General features: G+C 40.4%; 1 protein-coding gene across 1 annotated transcript; it reads left to right on the plus strand.

Annotated features, from left to right (window-relative positions):
* Nucleotides 1-14,187: 14,187 nt before the first annotated feature.
* Nucleotides 14,188-19,244, plus strand: LOC124860846 (melanin-concentrating hormone receptor 2). The gene is made up of 2 exons (XM_047354445.1): nucleotides 14,188-14,748; nucleotides 18,063-19,244. The coding sequence occupies exons 1-2, from the start codon at nucleotides 14,345-14,347 to the stop codon at nucleotides 18,700-18,702; spliced, it is 1,044 nt and encodes a 347-aa protein (XP_047210401.1). The 5' UTR covers nucleotides 14,188-14,344; the 3' UTR covers nucleotides 18,703-19,244.
* Nucleotides 19,245-19,522: the final 278 nt, after the last annotated feature.

Genomic DNA, 19,522 nt, shown 5'->3' on the forward strand with positions numbered 1-19,522 from the left:
AGAAAGAATTATGAACAGAAAATCTAAAAAATTCATTTTTCACTCATTATTATGAGCTGATCACAGCAATGCTCTGAACTGAAAAGATGTTTTTTTTTTTACGTCACGCTGGGATTATTGTAAAATTAGAGTATAAACCCTGTGATGTGACACACACAACTATTCTACCTTTTCTTCTTCTTTCTTTCATTGCTAAATTTTATTCCAGCACTTCTCTTTGTCAGCATGTTACATACATTTTGCATATAAACTGCAACCTGAAAAACCCATGTCTCCCAGTAACCATATGTACAATTTGGAGGTGTTTGCACTTCTCCCCAGCTGGGAGCCCAGTTCAGCACATATCGATCTCTATCTGAGCATAGTGTTCTATCACTATTATTTTATTTTTTTTCGATTACAGATTGTGGATTGTTTGTTTCAGCTGCTATGTGAGATTGTCTTTTGTTGTTGGTAAAGGATTGCTAAGACCATGCCTTGATTTGAAAGGGAGGAAAAGCAATTAACTTATATATAAAAAAAGACATTTTGACAAAAAAAAAGAAACCTTCCCAAACTAATGCCATGGTAATGTGGTTGTTGCATTAGTTAACTCTACCTGAACTGCCTGGAAGTACATTGAAGCAGTTAAATTAGATGAGGAGAAATGTAAAGAAATATTGAGCTCAATGTTGTGGTTTTAGAGAAGGTCATGAATTCATATATATTAGAACATTTAATTTCAGAAAAATACTCATCAACACTCATGAGCCTCTTCAAAGCATTACTGTGTAACGATGGTCTCATTGCTGAGCAGAAATGATTGCAAAGGGTTGCTTAATGAATCACTCAGGAGGGGCAATTATGACACTGCCTTATACAAAACACTTGCTTTCCCAGAGTTTTCCTTTAAAGTCGAGACCAGATCCATGAAAAGATAATTACCAAACATTTGGGCCTATCACATAGCTTCTAATGGAAAATATTTTCAAAACAAACAACCCAAAGGGTTTATTGTAGGTCATGAAATAAATACAGAGAAAAAAGAGTCAGGAAATACATGTCCTAAATGCCAATTGACAGCTGTTTAATTTACTGCTACAGATTAGATTTTGTGGTTGTTTTGTTTTATCTCCTCAGAGATGAGGTCATATTTTCAAGCCACTGCAGTAAAGATGCATGCAAGTACAAGAAGATATTTGGAAACTGGAACCATGCAACATTGGCAACACATGCTCAATTCATTGTAGATACATAACAGGCATTATACCAAATTATGCATGTGTGTCATACAAATAACAGTGCTTTATCTTTGGCTTCTCACACCTAAAATGACAGCTTTTTTCAGTTAAAGTTTAGTAATGTTGCTAAAATATGCAAAAAACATTAAACACGAAATAATGACACTTGACATCACATGTTTGTTATGAATGCACTATTTTATAAATGTGATCTACAATTGATACTTTTTTTATGAACCCTGAAACAGAGTTCATGCCCGCTTTATGGGAAAAAAAAACATTATTTCTGAAAAACTAATTATTGAAGAAACTACAAACAAAATAACAGCACTGAAATGAAACAGGGTTGAGAAGTAACAATGAAAGATTTTTCAGTTTATTAATATGTGTTGGACTCTTTTACTAAGACTAAATCTCTATTTTAAGGTTTTATGGGAGCATCTTATAACATTCCTGATTAAGATTGACTTCTGGGTTTATTGCATCATTTTTATCTCTATAAAATTGACCCAATTAAACAAATTGTCATTAACCAGCCTTTAGTGATCATTTGTTCCATGTTGGGTGTTTTATATAGCACTGACGCTCCTTTCCAGTGGAATGCTTCCTCACATTCACACAGATACACGCTCTCACTCACAGGAGGTTAACGGGATGGCAAGTGCTGACCACCGCTGTTGGCCACTGTGCAAATGGGAGCTAAGACCCCCCTAACCTCTTCTCACATCAGTGGGTACATTGCCTTGGCTTTGCAGAACTGTATAATCAAAAAGCTCTTCCTGCTTAGGGCAACATCAGTCCACAGCAGTTCATATTAATTCCCACATGCACAATCCTTTGAGTCTGTTTGGCTTTCAGCTGTACCGTACTGTAAGATGCTTGCATTTTTGTAACATTTCTCTAAAGTAAACTTAAAAGATATGTTAACATCAGAAAAAAAATCCTAAAGTATGAAACATAAATTATTCCCAATCAGACTTGCCATTGGTTTCTAAGGTAGACTTGTAATTTTTAAACATTTTCATGAAACAAAAATAACCTTTTGAGTAAAACCCGCTAGACAGAAAGGTACAACCTTGTCTATAATGACATGTTGTCTGGAAACTCACTGTCTGGAAATCTCATGGTAAGCACTGAGAGAACCGTTTTCTTGACAAAACAAAATACCTTTTTATTAGAAACATGTCAAGACAAGTTTATTTAAATTGGACCTTTCATACACAAGGAAATCCAAAGGCCTTACAAGGCATCAAAGGACAGACAAAAACAAAAATAACCCAGCATAACCATAAAAGCATTAGAAAAAAGAAACACAAGAAGAAGAAAGAAATTACACAGCTTGTAGGCTTCTCTGATCAGAGTCTTTGATCAAATGCCCCTGTAAACAAAAAACGTTTTTAGTCCTGATTTAAAGGAACCATCGCAACCATTGCAGGTTTCCAGGGTGTTTGTTCCAGAGCTGAGGAGTATAAAAACCAAATGCTGATTCTCCTTGTTTAGTTCTGGTCCTGGGAACACTGAGTAAGCGGGTCTCTGAAGACCTGAGGGGTCGACATGATTCACACTTGATAAGAAACTCAGAAATGTATTTCGGCCCAACTCCTTCTAGTGCTTTATAGACCAAAAGCAGAATTTTAAAATATGTTCTTTGAATATATAGCAGGCAGTTGCAGTGGTTGAAGAACTGGTTCAATATGAATGTTTTTCTGTGTTGACTTAGAAAAAGAATATAGTGAGCACTTTTGCTACAAAGATAATTATGAAAGGAACATGGTAGAAAGGACAGATTTCATCTCACCATTAAAAACACTTTTTTCCCAAGATTAGGAAACAATTAAACCATTGAATTTACGGGGAGGAACAACCCAAGGCTTTGACATGAGGACATAAGCCAGTTAATTCAATGACTACGACAAAGTCAACCATCAGACCACTGAGGCGTCTGGTAATGCACATAAAGCTACATACATCCATTAGATAAAGAAACACTGTTTTTTTTCTGTCTGGGCCAAATAAAAGATAAAACGACTGTCCTCCACATGTGTTGCATTAGCTTTAAGTCGCTTTTAGGACCAAATGACGTTGTGAGAAAACTAACTGGAGAAAGGCTCATTGTTTGAGCCGATGGCAGACGGTGGACACAGGATAACATTTTGGCAGCTATCTTACTGTAGTGCAATTAAACGCTTATGACTAAAACAGGACTGATTATGTGGGAAACCTTGATCATTAACTGCATGGCTTGCACATCTAAAGTATTCTGCTGACACTGCTCTTTGGAGAGATGAGAAAGCTGACACCCAAGCTGACACAGTAACAATAACGTGAATATTGCCTGAAATGTGTTCCTTCAAATTGCAGTTTTTGTCACTAGGACTGAGTTGAATAACAGGTGGCCTTACCACAGAGTGTTTTTAAATCCCTCTATTGGATGCCGGTTTGTTGGGTCTCCAGGCTCCTGCTCCGACCCCCCCACACAGAAACACCTTCCAAAATCTTCACTTTATGAACCAAAAACTGAGCTGGAGTCTTGCCTTGGGTGGGCATTATATTTTTCATTAATGCAGGTTTGGTGTTCCAATCATGCCACTATGACTCTTCAACAGCTTTTGACTGTGTTCTCAGTGGCCTTTTGTTTGCCTTGTTTCTTTCAGGCTTTTTTTTTTTTTTTTCAGAATTCAGACATGAAAATGAAGGCAAGAACCATATTGTGCTCAAGCCTGGACACAATTAAAAAGGAAAATATGTAAAATTTCATCAACATGGAAGACTCACCTTCACCGCCTCCGTTCCGCCTGGTTATTCCTCCATAACGCTCCAATCAGAGACGGGTCCGCTCTTCTCCTCATTCAATCATTTCCCAAGACATTATATTTAAAGAGCTTCATCATGGAAGACACCGCTCGATGCTGAGCTTCGACCCACCGCCTCCCCTTTCTCCACCATCTGGCTCCCATATTCCTTACAAACTTCTTCAGGCCACTCCACCACCAGGATCGGATTCCCAGGAGGGAAGACATACCTAATCCAAATCCTAAAATGGCCTTTCTAGCTCACGTCATCCTCAGACTACACGTCTTCCTCCAGGGTCCGAGCGCCAAATAGATTATATTAATAAACCTGCTAATCATGATCTCGTTGTTTCTCGCTTTTTGAGTCTTTCCAGGTTGAAATGTCTTTCAAATACCTAAAATATACCTTTTTCAGAAACACATCAATTACATGACATGTACAAAAAGATACCACTAATGTTTTATGTTATAACCCTCCACTATCTATCTGAGAAGGTAAATCTCTTTTAATGTAATTTCTTGGAAATTTCCTAAAAAACATATTTTTTTTCGGCGCTTGAAAAAAAGTGCAGTATACCTGAATACTTTCTTTACTTACTTCCCTTTACTGCTTTATGTTGCAGTATCTAAGCTTTTACTGAAGTGAACCTGAAAGCCTGAACTTATTGCGCACTGGATAGGGTTTCATCTGCTGTCAGTGAAATCAAACATTGCATGCCTTCAGCAATCCAATAACTTCCTCTGTGGTAGAGATGCTTCTCATCATCTTTCGCTAGGATTTCTCTGCTCAGCACACATCTGTGCTGTACTTGAGGAAATAATCACAAATCTGTTTCTCAGAAGGAAATGTCTCTGGTTGTAGAAAAGCTTTTATGTTGTTGAAAACATTTTGCAGTTCAAACTTTATCTTGCAATGTTACTCTGTAAAGCTACCTGTGTTTGTTATTTACTTTCATGGAGGACTTTTTCTCACCTGCAGCTCAAAATAGCCTAAAATGGACATACAATAGAGGGGATGTCACGATGTTCTCCTGTAATTGGTCAATGAAAATGTAGTTTTTCATTGGAAATCATTGTAAGATTGAAGCTGGAAATAAAGTACAGCAAGTCCATTATTATTTCTGATCTGAAGCAAATGCTGAGTTCTTCTCTTACTCTTCTGTTAATGTACAACTCACCCACAAACGCATTGCACTATAGCTATATTTTCAAGGAGAAAAATACTTTTGTGCTTAACCATGTCAAAAGTTTTTATTAAATTTCATGGACTGCTAATGTCAAAATATGTAAAAATGTACAATACTGCATGTATTCAACCTCGAGTTGTTAAAATTATCAGACAGCTTAATGTGAAGTTGTTTTCCTGATGATGCTCAGCTATTTCTATCTGTGGAGCTCAATTAATTTAATCAGCTAATCAGACTGCAAGTGTGTCTTAAAGACACAGATATCCGGTCTGCTCTTAAATTCAGATAAGAGAGAGCCTATTGTCTTTTGACCTGAGAACTGAAGACAAAAACTGGTTTAAGCATTTGTTACCTCTAGACTTGACGATTATAATTTTTTCTCATCAGTATGTTAAAAAAAATAAAATAAAAATAGACTACTAATTAGAGTTAAAAGGAGAGATAATTTCTCTTAATTTATTTCTTATTATTTATTAATTTTAGCCTCTTTACGTTGGCTCCTCGTTGAATCCATATTAAAAGTTAAACCACTCTTCTTACATGTCAACACAGAAATAAATTATATTAAATATTTTATTTTTCCATGCAGATCTAGAGGTGGTTTCTGGAGTTTCTCAAAGTAGAGAAAAAGTCATCAGGTTCCTCTCCTGTCGAACCATCTCCCCTTTTTTGTGGGTAGAGAAGACGCCTCTCTACCCATGTACGAATAAGTAGTAGAACGGAAAAGTACTAGAAATATAAAAAGACAACATCTTTTTCTTACTGTCTGACATTGAATCAGAAATTTTTTTTTCCTCTTTTTTAGTAGCTGGGATTAACAAAAGTCATGGCTGGACCTTCCTGTGGTGGTTATACTTGCATTTCTTCGTTTAACACAATTAAAATGGCATCTTAAGTATCTGGAAATCTAGCAAATACAAAGACATTTGTTATCCTAACGCACATAAAACTAAAATGAAATTTGTTTGATTTAATGTCAGACTGTTACAGAAAAAGCCTATTAAGGAAAAGGATAGAAGATTACTTATGGTATTAGTTATTATTTACTATATAGTGTAAGTGTATTTAGTTTGCATGTAATTGGTGACTGGATTGAGATGTGAACTGAATGGAATAAACCAAACAGTTTTGAACTTGTGTTGCTGAGTATGCATTTGGCCTGTTTGGAACTTTTTGACTATTTTGAAACAACTGTTGCTGTAATTTACTGCTTTAAAAATCAACAAAATGAATATAAATTAAACTGAACTGAATAATACCCTACCAAAGCTGTCAGAATTTACAGATAAATGTCAAGTTGTATTTAGATTTTTCAATACTCATTGACTTGCTGACAGCTGACATGACCTTTGAGGTACTGAAATTCATACTTAACAAAACAGGATTAATTCTACATAACAGGCTAATGCTTAGAAATGCAAGAATATTTGACCCAATAAATCAGGACATGAAGCTTGAAAAATAGTATTCATTATAAGAACATACATTTCTATATGTATTTTAATTGTAATGTACCTAAAATGTGCAGAGACCATTTTGCAGTACCCACCCACTGAAAAAGGAACAAAGTAAAGTTTTGTAAAAATGTCAGAAAAGGACATTGCATATTATTCTTCACTTCATTGCCTCTAAAATCTATTCACACCCCTTAAACATTTTCTCATTTTTACACATTATGACCACAAACCTCAATGTATTTTATAGAGATGTTATGTGAAAGTCTTGCAAACCTCTGAAGGGGGAATGTTTTTCAAAATATTTTACTAATCATTTTCCATATTCTACCCCCTTTACTCTGATACCCGTAAATGCAAATTAGCAAACAGAGCCAGCCTGTGTGTAATTCAATCTCAAGATGAATCCAGCAGTTCCGTGAAGGCTTCAGAGGTTATATAATGCCTAGCTTTGAACAGCTGCATATTGCCTGAGACATGGCCGTCCACATACCCTGACCAACTGGGCACACAGAGCATTAATCAGAGGAGCAGCAGATACTATTGCAGTTTAATCTCTTGGCATGTCATTCACATCAAGAATCTGCACCATAAAACTTCATATCTACACGCTTTCATACTCTCAAAAAAGGAAAGGAGGGAGTCCAGGGTTGAGATGATAAAATACACATTACTGATGTAGTTTCATGTGAGAGGTGACTTTAAAGATATGATTTGGACAGATTTTGTGTTTCGATGTACATCAGAAAATCCGGATTTCATAGTCTATGAAAACGTAATCACATCCCTATACATACTGCGCAGTGGATGGATCTGATATGATCTGCCACAGAGTTTGAACAAACAGTACCTGTGGATCAGCATGAAGAAAGCATATAATTTCACCGTTGACCTGTGGTGAGATCCCAGCAGCCTCCTCTTTGCTGTGCTGTGTCGATCAGAATGGCTCCTGTCCTTTAAAGATGCTCCCTGTTATTATCAGAATAAAGCTACAAAGAAAATTACATTTTTGATATGAGGCTCTCACAGTGGAAAACTAGAGACATTCCCATCAAAAAACATAATGATGTCCTGAAGTAGTTTAGATAGGGTGAAAGAACGAACAATGAACAAAAACAGGGGGAGAGCATTAAGGTTATTTGGAATGTTCTTAGTAAAATCTTGAAAGGAGCATTAATAATTCCAAGGTTTTCCTTTCTCACAGTTTAAATTTACACATAGTTATAACAGAGAGGTTATTTTTTCTGAATGTGTCTTCCACTAGTTGTTAAATGATGCACAACAGAATAATACTTTACTCAGTTTTACAAAAGCAAATTTATTTGCAAGTTTTCAGTTTGACAATTCCAAAACAAAAATAGAAGAATCTATTATAAGGAATTTTACAAATCTCTCCCAGGAAATCCCTCCGTTTGTTTGCCTCTGCATACTTATTGCATTTCAGTAAATTAGAATATCACTGAAGCATGTGTGTGTGTATTCGGGGAGTGGGTGGGGGGTTGGGCACCCTGGGCAGGTCCTTGAATGTAATAAAAACTTTGTTTCTCAGAAATTTAAATAAAACCAGTTAAAAGGATTCCAATACAGATATATTACAATATAAACCAAAATAGACTGTTTGTAGAGACAGTGTGTATATCTAGGTGCAAGATTTTATACACCTGATGGTGTATAAAATCTTGTGAAAGTGATAGAAACTAAATTCAATGATTTAATTGGGGGAGCTAATCATTTTGGCAATATGGTGTATGTTGTTACTAGGACAACTGTGTTAAGAGAAGGTGCAGGGATGATTTTTAGTTCCATTCTACCCCTGGAAGGTTCGGAGGAAGAGTGGATGAAATGAACTTCAGGTCCAGTGAGAAATTTCCACAATCAGCGATAATATGGGGACCCATATTATCTGACATCCAATGTGTTTAAGTCCAACATCAATGACACTATCCCCTTTTAAGCACTTCATGCTTCCTTCTGCAGAAAGGTTTATGGAGACACTGATTTCAAATTACAGAAGGACGTGGCACACATCACTAAAAGTACCACCAACTGTTATAATGACCATCAAGAAGAAGGTGGCAGACACTAGACCCAACAAATGACCCAAATGTATGCAATACTTGGGTCAAAAAGAGCCCTGACAATGTATTGAGTGCAAATACAGTGCAAATACAGTGGCCCCTCCTTGAACCGCCATCTTAACGTGGTGGAGGGGATTGAGTGCTCGAATGATCCTAGAGGCTATGTTGTCTGGGGCTTAAATGCCCCTGGTAGGGTCTCCCATGGCAAACAGGCTCTAGGTGAGACAAAGAGCGATTCAAGAACCCCTCATGGCGACTACAAAATCAAGACACGTGACGTCGCCCGGTACGGCAGAGCCAGGGTCCCCACCCTGGAGCCAGGCCTAGGGTCGGGACTCATCGGAGAGCGCCTGGTGGCTGGGTTGCTCCTCGCGGGACCCGGCCGGGCCAAGCTCGAACGAGAGACGCGAGACCATCCCCCAGTGGGCCCACCACCTGCAGGGGGAACAGTGAGGGACCGGTGCAAAGAGGATTGGGCGGCAGACGAAGGTGGAGACCTCGGATGTTTAGGGTGGCTATAGGGACGTGGAATGTTACCTAGCTGGGGGGGAAGGAGCCTGAGCTTGTGCGGGAGGTCGAGAGATATCGACTAGAAATAGTCAGGCTCGGCTCCACGCACAGCGTGGGCTCTGGAACCCATCTCCTCGAGAGGGGCTGGACTCTCTTCTACTCTGGAGTGGCCCACGGGGAGAGGCGGCGGGCTGGGGTGGGTTTGCTTGTCGCCCCCCAGCTCAGCCGTCTCGTGTTGGGGTTTACCCCTGTGGATGAGAGGGTCGCATCCCTGCGCCTTCGGGTTGGGGAGAGGTCTCTGACTATCATTTCGGCCAACGGGCCGAGTGGTAGTGCGGAGTACCCGGCCTCCTTGGCGTCCCTGTCGGGGGTGCTGGATAGTGCCCCTCCTGGGGACTCCATTATTCTGCTGGGGGACTTCAACGCCCACATGGGAAACGACAGTGACACCTGGAGAGGCATGATCGGGAGGAATGGCCTCCCCGATCTGAATCCGAGTGGTGTTTTGTTATTGGACTTCTGTGCTACTCACGGATTGTCCATAATGAACACCATGTTCAAACATAAGGGTGTCCATCAGTGCACTTGGCACCAGGATACCCTAGGCAGGAGGTCAATGATCGACTTTGTTGTCGTATCATCAGACCTTCGGCCGCATGTTTTGGACACTCGGGTGAAGAGAGGTGCTGAGCTGTCCACTGATCACCACCTGGTGGTGAGTTGGATCCGCTGGGGGAGGAGAAAGCCGGACAGACTTGGCAGGCCCAAGTGCATAGTGAGGGTCTGCTGGGAACGTCTGGCGGACCCCTTGGCCAGGGATGTATTCAACTCTCACCTCTGGGAGAGCTTTGACCAGATTCCGAGGGATGTTGGAGACATAGAGTTCGAGTAGACCATTTCCTCCGCATCTATTGTCGATACTGCTGCCTGTAGCTGCGGCCGTAAGGTCTGCAGTGCCTGTCGCGGTGGCATCCCCGAACCCGGTGGTGGACACCGGCAGTAAGGGACGCTGTCAAGCTGAAGAATGTGTCCTATCGGCTGTGGTTGGCTTGTGGGACTCCTGAGGCGGCTGACGGGTACCGTGGGGCCAAGCGTGCCGCGGCCTGGGCGGTGGCAGAGGCAAAAACTCGGACCTCGGAGGAGTTCGGTGAGGCCATGGAGAAGGACTACCGGTTGGCCCCGAAGCGGTTATGGCAAACCGTCCGGCGCCTCAGGAGGGGGAAACAGTGCTTCGCCAACACTGTTTACAGTGGGGGTGGGGAGCTGCTGACCTCGACTGGGGACATTATCGGCCAGTGGAAGGAATACTTCGACGATCTCCTCAATCCTGCCATCACGCATTCCCTGGTGGAAACAGAGGCTGGGGACTCGGGGTTGGACTCTTTCATCACCCAGGCTGAAGTCACCGAGGTGGTTAAAAAGCTCCGCGGTGGCAGGGCTTTGGGGTTGGATGAGATCCGCCCTGAGTACCTCAAGTCTTTGGATGTTGTGGGGCTGTCATGGTTGACATGCCTCTTCAACATTGCGTGGCGGACGGGGACAGTGTCTTTGGATTGGCACACTGGGGTGGTGGTCCCCCTACATAAGAAGGGTGACCGGAGGGTGTGTTCCAACTACAGGGGGATCACACTCCTCAGCCTCCCTGGTAAGGCCTACGCCAGGGTATTGAAGAGGAGAGTCCGGCCGATAGTCGAACCCTGGCTTCAGGAGGAGCAGTGTGGTTTTCGTCCCGGCCGTGGAACATTGGACCAGCTCTATACCCTCTACAGGGTACTCGAGGGTTCATGGGAGTTTGCCCAACTGGTCCACATGTGTTTTGTGGACCTGGAGAAAGCATTCGACTGTGTCCCTCGTGGTGCCCTGTGGGGGGTGCTCCAGGAGTATGGAATCGGGGGCCCCTTACTAGGGGCCATCCGGTCTCTGTACAAGCGGAGCAGGAGTTTGGTTCGCATTGCCGGCACTAAGTCTGTTCCCCGTGCATGTTGGACTCCGGCAGGGCTGCCCTTTGTCACCGGTCCTGTTCATAACTTTTATGGACAGGATTTCTAGGCACAGCCAAGGGCCGGAGGGGCTCTGGTTTGGGGACCAGAGGATTTTGTCTCTTGTTTTTGCAGATGACGTGGTCCTGCTGGCCCCTTCTAGCCAAGACCTACAGCATGCACTGGGGCGGTTCGCAGCCAAGTGTGAAGCGGCTGGAATGTAGATCTGCTCCTCCAAATCCGAGGCCGGGGTTCTCGACCGGAAAAGGGTGGCTTGTCCTCTTCAGGTTGGAGGGGAGTTCCTGCCTCAAGTGGAGGAGTTTAAGTATCTCTGGGTCTTGTTCACGAGTGAGGGAAGAATGGAGCGGGAGATCGACAGACGGATCGGTGCGGCTGCCACAGTAATGGGGGCAATGTGCCGGTCCGTTGTGGTGAAGAGAGCCGAAAAGCGAAGCTCTCAATTTATCGGTCGGCCTACATTCCTACCCTCACCTATGGCCATGAACTTTGGGTCATGACCGAAAGAACGAGATCCCGGAAACAAGCGGCGGAAATGAGCTTCCTCCGTAGGGTGGCCGGGCACTCCCTTAGAGATAGCGTGAAGAGCTCGGCCATCCGGGAGGGGCTCGGAGTAGAGCCGCTACTCCTCCACATCGAGAGGAACCAGCTGAGGTGGCTCGGGCATCTATACCGGATGGCTCCTGGACGCCTTCCTCGGGAGGTGTTCCAGGCACGTCCCACCGGGAGGAGGCCCAGGGGGCGGCCCAGGACACGCTGGAGGGACTATGTCTCTCGGCTGGCCTGGGAACGCCTTGGGCTCTCCCCGGAGGAGCTGGAGGAGGTGTCTGGGGAGAGGGACGTCTGGGCGTCTCTGCTGAGTCTGCTGCCCCCGCGACCCGGTCCCGGATAAAGCGGAAGACGACGAGTACGAGTACGAGTACAGTGACTGCATATATATTTCAGTCATTCTGCCATTCTGAAATTAAACAATCTCTGTTTTAACTGTTTTCTGTAATATTCTATTTGCCTGAGGAACTGAACTTTGAATATTGATCGGCTATAAACCATAATCATCAAAACTAAGAAAAATGTATGTAATGACTATACAATGAATGTGTCTTTCATTTGGAAAAGTTTTAGAGAAATGAAAGAGATTTTCACCAATGTTGCGAAGTAAGATGCATCTTGTACACCACATGCACCCAGAACAAGGGTACACGCATCAAGCATGATTTATGATTTTCTTTTGGCATATGCATGTGGGGTATTAGCTTTTAGCATTCTGTTCGCTCCATTCCCTCAACATAAAATAGCTTGTTTTCCTTTTATAGTTGTTAAGGGTAATTTAGATGATTGTAAACTATAATGAGTGCCCTGAAAACTGAGAAAATAACCACACATGTAAAATCCTTGTCCTATCTAGAGAAATTAGTGAGCTAGTCATCAAGGTTCTGTCCAAATTCATTGCATCTCTTGCTTTCTGGTGTAAAATTACACCGCATGATTACGTTTAAATAAGACATGTTGAAGATATGCCACACTTATATCTGTTAAATTTGAAAAGTAATTCTTCACTGGTGTATTTTAGTACAAAATGGTGAAAGAAGGCTGTCAAGAAACAAAAATAATGGTGGTGAAAAAAAGAAAAGCAAATTTAGAGAAGACACTTTCTGTCTGGACAACACTGAGTGGTTTTTAGTGTCATAGCAGGAGAGTAGAGGGTGTTCCAGCAGTAGTCACATGTAGACTAATGGTGGGCATTACTACATACACATCTGTGAGTGAGTGACATATTTTTTAAGTTATTTGTTATGATTGTGTTGTTCCTCTTAATAGTGTTTTTGTTATGATTTGGGGTTGTTTGGTTTTTGTTTGCAGGTTTTTCCTCATATGTTTCTCACAGTCAAGGTTTTGAATCATGCTTCTGTTTATTATGTTCCTGGTCAAGCTTTAGTTTTTGTCTTTTAGTTCATGTTTTGTCAAGTTAGGTTTTTGGATCTGGTTATGCTTTAGTTTCATGTTTTTCTAGTTATGTTTCTATTAGTTTGTATTCTTGAATGTCCGTTTTTGCTCCAGTCACGTTGTGTTCTGTCCTGTCTGTCAATTAACTTTATTCGGTTCATCTGCACTAAGCAAATCAGTCTTCTTGTTTCACCTTGTTCTTCCTCCATATATACACCACTGTTCTGTTCATTCCTCGCAGAAATATTTCGGATCATGTCACTTTGTTTTCAGCCAGTTCATGCTGTTCATGCCAAGCCTTTCCATGTCTGTATTTGCCACCACCTTCTGAAGTAAGTTTAATTTATTAATCCATTTCACTTACCATCATGCTGACTGCTCATCTGCATTCCGGGATCCTCCGTTACACTGCACCTGACAGTTTTGCAGTGTATGTTTCTGACATAAATTAGATTTTATGAGATGTACACATGAACTACAATGGAATAAATTATAGGACAATGAATTCAAATGTGCCCTGTGGTCAGTTTTGGGATTATTGTTGAATCTATACAAAACCTCCGGTACACACTTTAGTTAGGCTACTTTAAATTATCAAGAGCTCAACTGTTTATTAAGTCAAGACAAAATGCACTTTATGCTTTACTGTCCACTGTGGAAAATATAAACTACTCATAAATGTTATTGACTGGTTATATGTTAGTCCATGAGGCCAGGAAATGCCATGTAAAAAACAACTTTCATGTAATTTAGTTTTTGTGTAGTCATGGAAAAACAAAAATTATCTCAAGCACATCCATTTAGATTTAACTTTGAAGTCAAGGCTAGATTTCCAGTTCAAAAGCATTCTTTTTATTTGCTTATGTTACACAACCCACATATGGTCCCTGAAGAGAGGGAACAACAGGTTCACTGAGTCTCTCTGAGCGTTTGGAGTAGTAACAGCAGTTGCGCGCATCTATTGGCCAGATCACAGCTGGCTCACATGGCATCTGTTGCTCCTGCAGTCATCCTGGCTCAGACATTTTAACGTTTTGCTATACAATCTGAGCACACGGACCGACTGGAGGACGCGGAATCGCCCTGCTGAGGGATAGAGAGCAGGTTTTACGCACGAGTCTGGAGAGCAGAGCGCATTTTGTTTCCAAGAGGGGATCTAAAGATGAATGACACGGACAAAATCTGCAAAAACAACACATCATCCAACTTTAGCGATCAGTCATGTCTAACGCCAACTGCCGCGCCGTACAGCCCCATCGACATCACCACCTTCATGCACATTTTCCCCTCCATCTACGGGATCCTGTGCTCCGTCGGAGTCATCGCCAACGCGCTGGTGATCTACGCGGTGGCAGCGTGCAAGAAAAAGATGGTCTCGGACATTTACGTGCTGAACTTGGCCATAGCTGACATGCTGTTCCTTCTGGTTATGCCCTTCAACATCCACCAGCTGGTCAGGGACAGGCAGTGGGTCTTCGGAAACTTTATGTGCAAGGCGGTGGTGGTGGTGGATGTCAGCAACCAGTTCACCACTGTGGGGATCGTTACAGTGCTGTGCATTGATCGGTAAGTGATAAATCCGCTCTCAGTACTTGAACTTAATCAATAATATTATTTTAGAGCATACTGGAAAGGATGTGCAAAAAAAAAACAAAAAAAACAACAAAAAACACAGACTTGTCTCCTAAAAAAAGAATACCAGCATATCTCAATTTAATCTAAATTAATTTTCTTAATTAGGAATTTTACACTACACTGTTAAAACAAACTGTTAGAATTTAAACAATAAAATTGCTGTAACAAGTTGCTGAGATGAAATTATTTTTATGTTTAACAGCTGAAAATAAAATAAATGAGTTAAGTTCCAGCCATTTATTTAAAACGAACTTGACTAGATTGGTTTGGGTCTAACTTATTATTAGGATTGTTCTGGTTTGTCTCGATCAGCTTAAAAAGAAGTATAAATAAAAAGTGGTTTGAGATTAAGGTATGAAATATCACCTTTCTGTTTGTAAAGACTGTTCTAACAGGGTGGTGTAAACCTTTTCCTTGGCAACCACAGCTAAAATGTTCCGTTCAATGACAAAGACTTGAACAGGATAAAGACACTTGTTTGTGAGTTTGACTCTAAGAATGGCGCTTTCACTAATTAAAGCTCTGCACAAACTTTACAAACAGAAAAACCTTTTTAATCACTAGTCGTAAGGCAGATCCTAATTCTTACTAAGCTGACATATTTATTCATATTACAACTTTTATGAATTTCTTATTTTTTGCTGTCACACTTCCATGTTTCAGATCATCAAACGAAATGTATTATCAGACAAACAAAATCTGAGTTAATACAGAAAATGCTGTCTCTAAATGATTTTATTTATTGAGGGATGGGATGTGAAATATTAATTGCACCCTAAATCTTATTGGGTTAGGTTGTATCATTCTTGGCAGCAACAATGGCCATCAAGCATTTAACTGGCATCAAAATGTTGGTTCACTTTTCTTTGCAGATTTACTTTAATTCTGCCATGCTGGAGGGTTTATGACCATAAAAGTGATGTCACACCATTTCAATTGGATTTAAGTTTAGACTTTGACTAGGCCATTCCGAAACCTTTTTTTTTTTCTTTTTGAGCCTTTCAGAGATAGACTTGTTGGTATGCTTTGGATCAATGTCTTGCTGTATAACCCAAGTGCACTTGAACTGACGGCTTTACAATCCCTTGGTTCCATCACTTATGGCAAGAGATTCTGGTATGAAGCACCAAAGCAGTCCCAGAGAATCTCACTACTACCATGTTGGACTTTCAGTATGACATACGTTTTCCTGTGTTATTTTATGCCAAATTTAACCGGATGCACACCTTGCAGAAGTTTGACTGTTGTCTCGTTAGTCCACAGAATATTTTCACAAATATTTTAAAGATCAACAAGATGTTTTTGGCAAATAAAATACTTTTTTTTAAGCCAACAGTTTGTGCTTATCAACCCTCCCATGGATGTCTCTTTTTTTTTATTGAATCATGAACACTGACAATTCATGAGGCAAGTGAGGCCTGCAGTGCTTTAGATGTTGTTCAGGATTTTTGTGACCTCTTAAAAGAGTTGTTGTTGAAATCTTAGAGTAATTCTGGTAGGTTAGCAACACAGGGGAAAGTTCACCACTGGTACAAGTTTTCTTCATTTGGGGATCATGGCTCTCGCTTTGGTTCACTGGACACAACATCAATTGAAAACAGATTTTTTTGTATTTGCTCAGGTTACCTTTGTCTAGTTTCAAATTTTGTAAATCTAATCTAAATGTTTAAGTAGGATTTATTTTACAAAAAGCACTATGTAATGCTGAATATGGAATGTTACATTTCCAAAAGAATATGGTTCATTAAAATATGAATAGTTTTAATATCTGATATTCATTACCCTCTAAAATTCATTTTTATACTGCATATATTAGCGGATGCATGTAAATAGTCACGTTTTTCAAAGGAATGTTCTAAGAGCTATAACAAAGGTTTTTATATAACACGCCATGACAACACACTGTTCTCTAAATAAAGGATCTGGTGCTATGTTTACGATCTGAGCACATAAGGAACAATTTAATTGGTCATTCTGAACTGATAAAGATTTGTTTCACAGGAACACCTGGAGCAGAGGCTGGCCTCAGAGCATTTATGCTACACACTATAAATTTCCATGGGTTACTATACCAGCAAATTATGTCTTGTATAGTAAGAGAACCTGTTCAGAATCATGAAAGTGAAAATCCACCAATCTCAAAACATTTAATTTATTTTTCTAATACACAAAGTTGTATAAAGTCCCAGAAAAGATCAAAGACCTATTTACCCTGTTCTCCATCACTTTTAAAAAAGATGTTATTTGTCGCAGTAACACAGACGATAGCCCTCGCCTGCAGCCGACTTTAAGTAGAAGGAGTCAGTAAAAAGCTGAATTAAAATAGCTGTTAATACTAACAGAAAGTAAAACTGTTGCTGTAGCAAAGTCATTTAAAACCTGCATTAGGTCACCAAGGACAGTCTTGAAACAAGTTTTTTTCTCTTTATGATATCAAATTTTACACATTAAATTGCCTATTTGCTCATTGATCTTTTATTTTTTTCTAATCAGTTTGTAGGTAATATTAATCTATTAATAAACAGTTTTCTGCTTTTCCTGCTCACAAAAGCATTGTTGCATTCAAGAAAAATTATTTTGTTTTCACCATCACCATGTTATGTCTTATGTTAGGGTAATGTAAAACATAATTTCATGAAAGTAAGAAATAAATTAGTTTCATACTCAGAGCACAGCTAGATGTACTGTAGCAAGGCTGAGCACTGAGAAATGCTATATGTAGGCCGCAGTCTATTTTCACAAGTTGCCAAATTGGTCAGGGAGAAAAACTTTGAAACAAAGAACTGATGTTTTCAGTTTCTTTTAGTTTGCTTTTTTCTTTTTAAACATTAAAACTGCAGCAGACTCTCCCTAAGAAAATTGCGAGATTGTTGTCATAGAAAATATCAACAAAGACAACAATATGAAATAAAAAGGCAGCTGGATGTATATAATTTGGTGCACTTAAAGGGCACTTTCATGTGGTTGTCTTTACAGTGTTTTGCAACAAAAAACAGCCAAATTCAACATATTTTAAGAACCCTCAAACACTCTCTGTCTAAATTATAACTTTTCATCAAGCTAGAAAAATAAAATTTTATTCTAGTGTATATTGTTTCATCATCACTGTGTTTCCTGATTTCAAGCTCCTCAAGCATTAACATGACCTCCTGAGGCACTTCACTTTATCATGCACTTAAAAAAACAGCTTTATTCAGATGTTATTCACTATTTTATGTTGTAAAAAGCTGAATTTTTCCTCCCAGTTACATCGCTATTGTGCATCCCAGCTCGGAGAGGAGGACCGTGGAGTGGACTATCATAATCAACATGCTGGTGTGGGTGGGCAGCTTCCTCCTTACCGTGCCCGTCATGATTTACGCCAAAGTGGTCCACAGGCAGCACTTGCAGGTGTGCATGATGTACCTGGATGGGCCTGGGGACATGTACTGGTACACTCTCTACCAGTCCATCCTGGGCTTCATCATTCCACTCATCATCATCAGCACCTTCTACTCACTCACCCTCTACCACGTGTTCAGCTCCATCCGCCGGGTCAAGCGCAAGCAGTCCGTGTGGGCGAAGAGGGCTACGAAGATGGTGCTCATGGTCATCGCCTTGTTTCTGATTTGCTGGTCGCCCTACCATGTCATCCAGGTGATCAACCTGAGCAACAACCGGCCCACCATTGCCTTCGTCTACGCGTACAACATCAGCATCTGCCTCAGCTACTCGCACAGCTGCATCAACCCGCTCATGCTGCTCATCTTCGCCCAGAATTACCGCGAACGCCTGTGCCGGCGGAACGCGCTGCACAGCTCGCAGCATTCGTCCAAGGTCACCGTGGTCAAAAACGATGGCTCCAGCACGGCAAACGACCCCAACTACCGCATCACCGTCATCTAGTCTGGGCGATAAGTGCTTGAATACAGTGTAACAAATAGGAGGTGTACAGCTTTTTAGTATTGTAAATTAATTTGCTAATATGCAGAAAAAAAATCTTGAAGCAACATCATTAAATCCAGCTTTTATAAAATTAACTCTAAATAAAGGCACTGTAATTTTTGGATAAACCCTCAGAAACCACAAACTACACACAGCTGCTCAGCTCATGATAGAGTAAATTCCTCTGCGCAGCTTCACTGGTCATTTCACTAGTACCTACTGTGGCGTCTTCTGTCTGAACAGACCCAATCTGCTGTAAGTAATCCAATTAAGAAGTTGCTATAAGGGCTTATGATTTGAAACCAGCTGCTTCAGTAATCCAGAGTTTACTGACACAAAGCAGATATGAGCTGTTCTGTTTTGAAATAGAGCAGCTGGAAGTCTTAAAACCGCTTGTCATGATTTTAAAACGTTAAAGCTCAGGAAATATATATATGTATATTTATATATACATATATTATGTATCTATAGATCTATAGATATATAATATATATATATATATATATATATATATATATATGTATATATTATATATATATCTATATATATATATATATTCAAAGAGTTTTCTTTATTTTCATGACTTTGAATATTGTAGCTTCACACTGAAGGCATCAAAACTATGAATTAACACATGTTGAATTATATACTGAACAAAAAAAGTGTGAAACAACTGAAAATATGTCTTATATTCTAGGTTCTTCAAAGTAGCCACCTTTTGCTTTGATTACTGCTCCACACACTCTTGGCATCCTGTTGATGAGCTTCAAGAGGTAGTCAC

This window comes from Girardinichthys multiradiatus, chromosome 23 (assembly GCF_021462225.1).
Source record: "Girardinichthys multiradiatus isolate DD_20200921_A chromosome 23, DD_fGirMul_XY1, whole genome shotgun sequence".
Lineage (NCBI taxonomy): Eukaryota > Metazoa > Chordata > Actinopteri > Cyprinodontiformes > Goodeidae > Girardinichthys > Girardinichthys multiradiatus.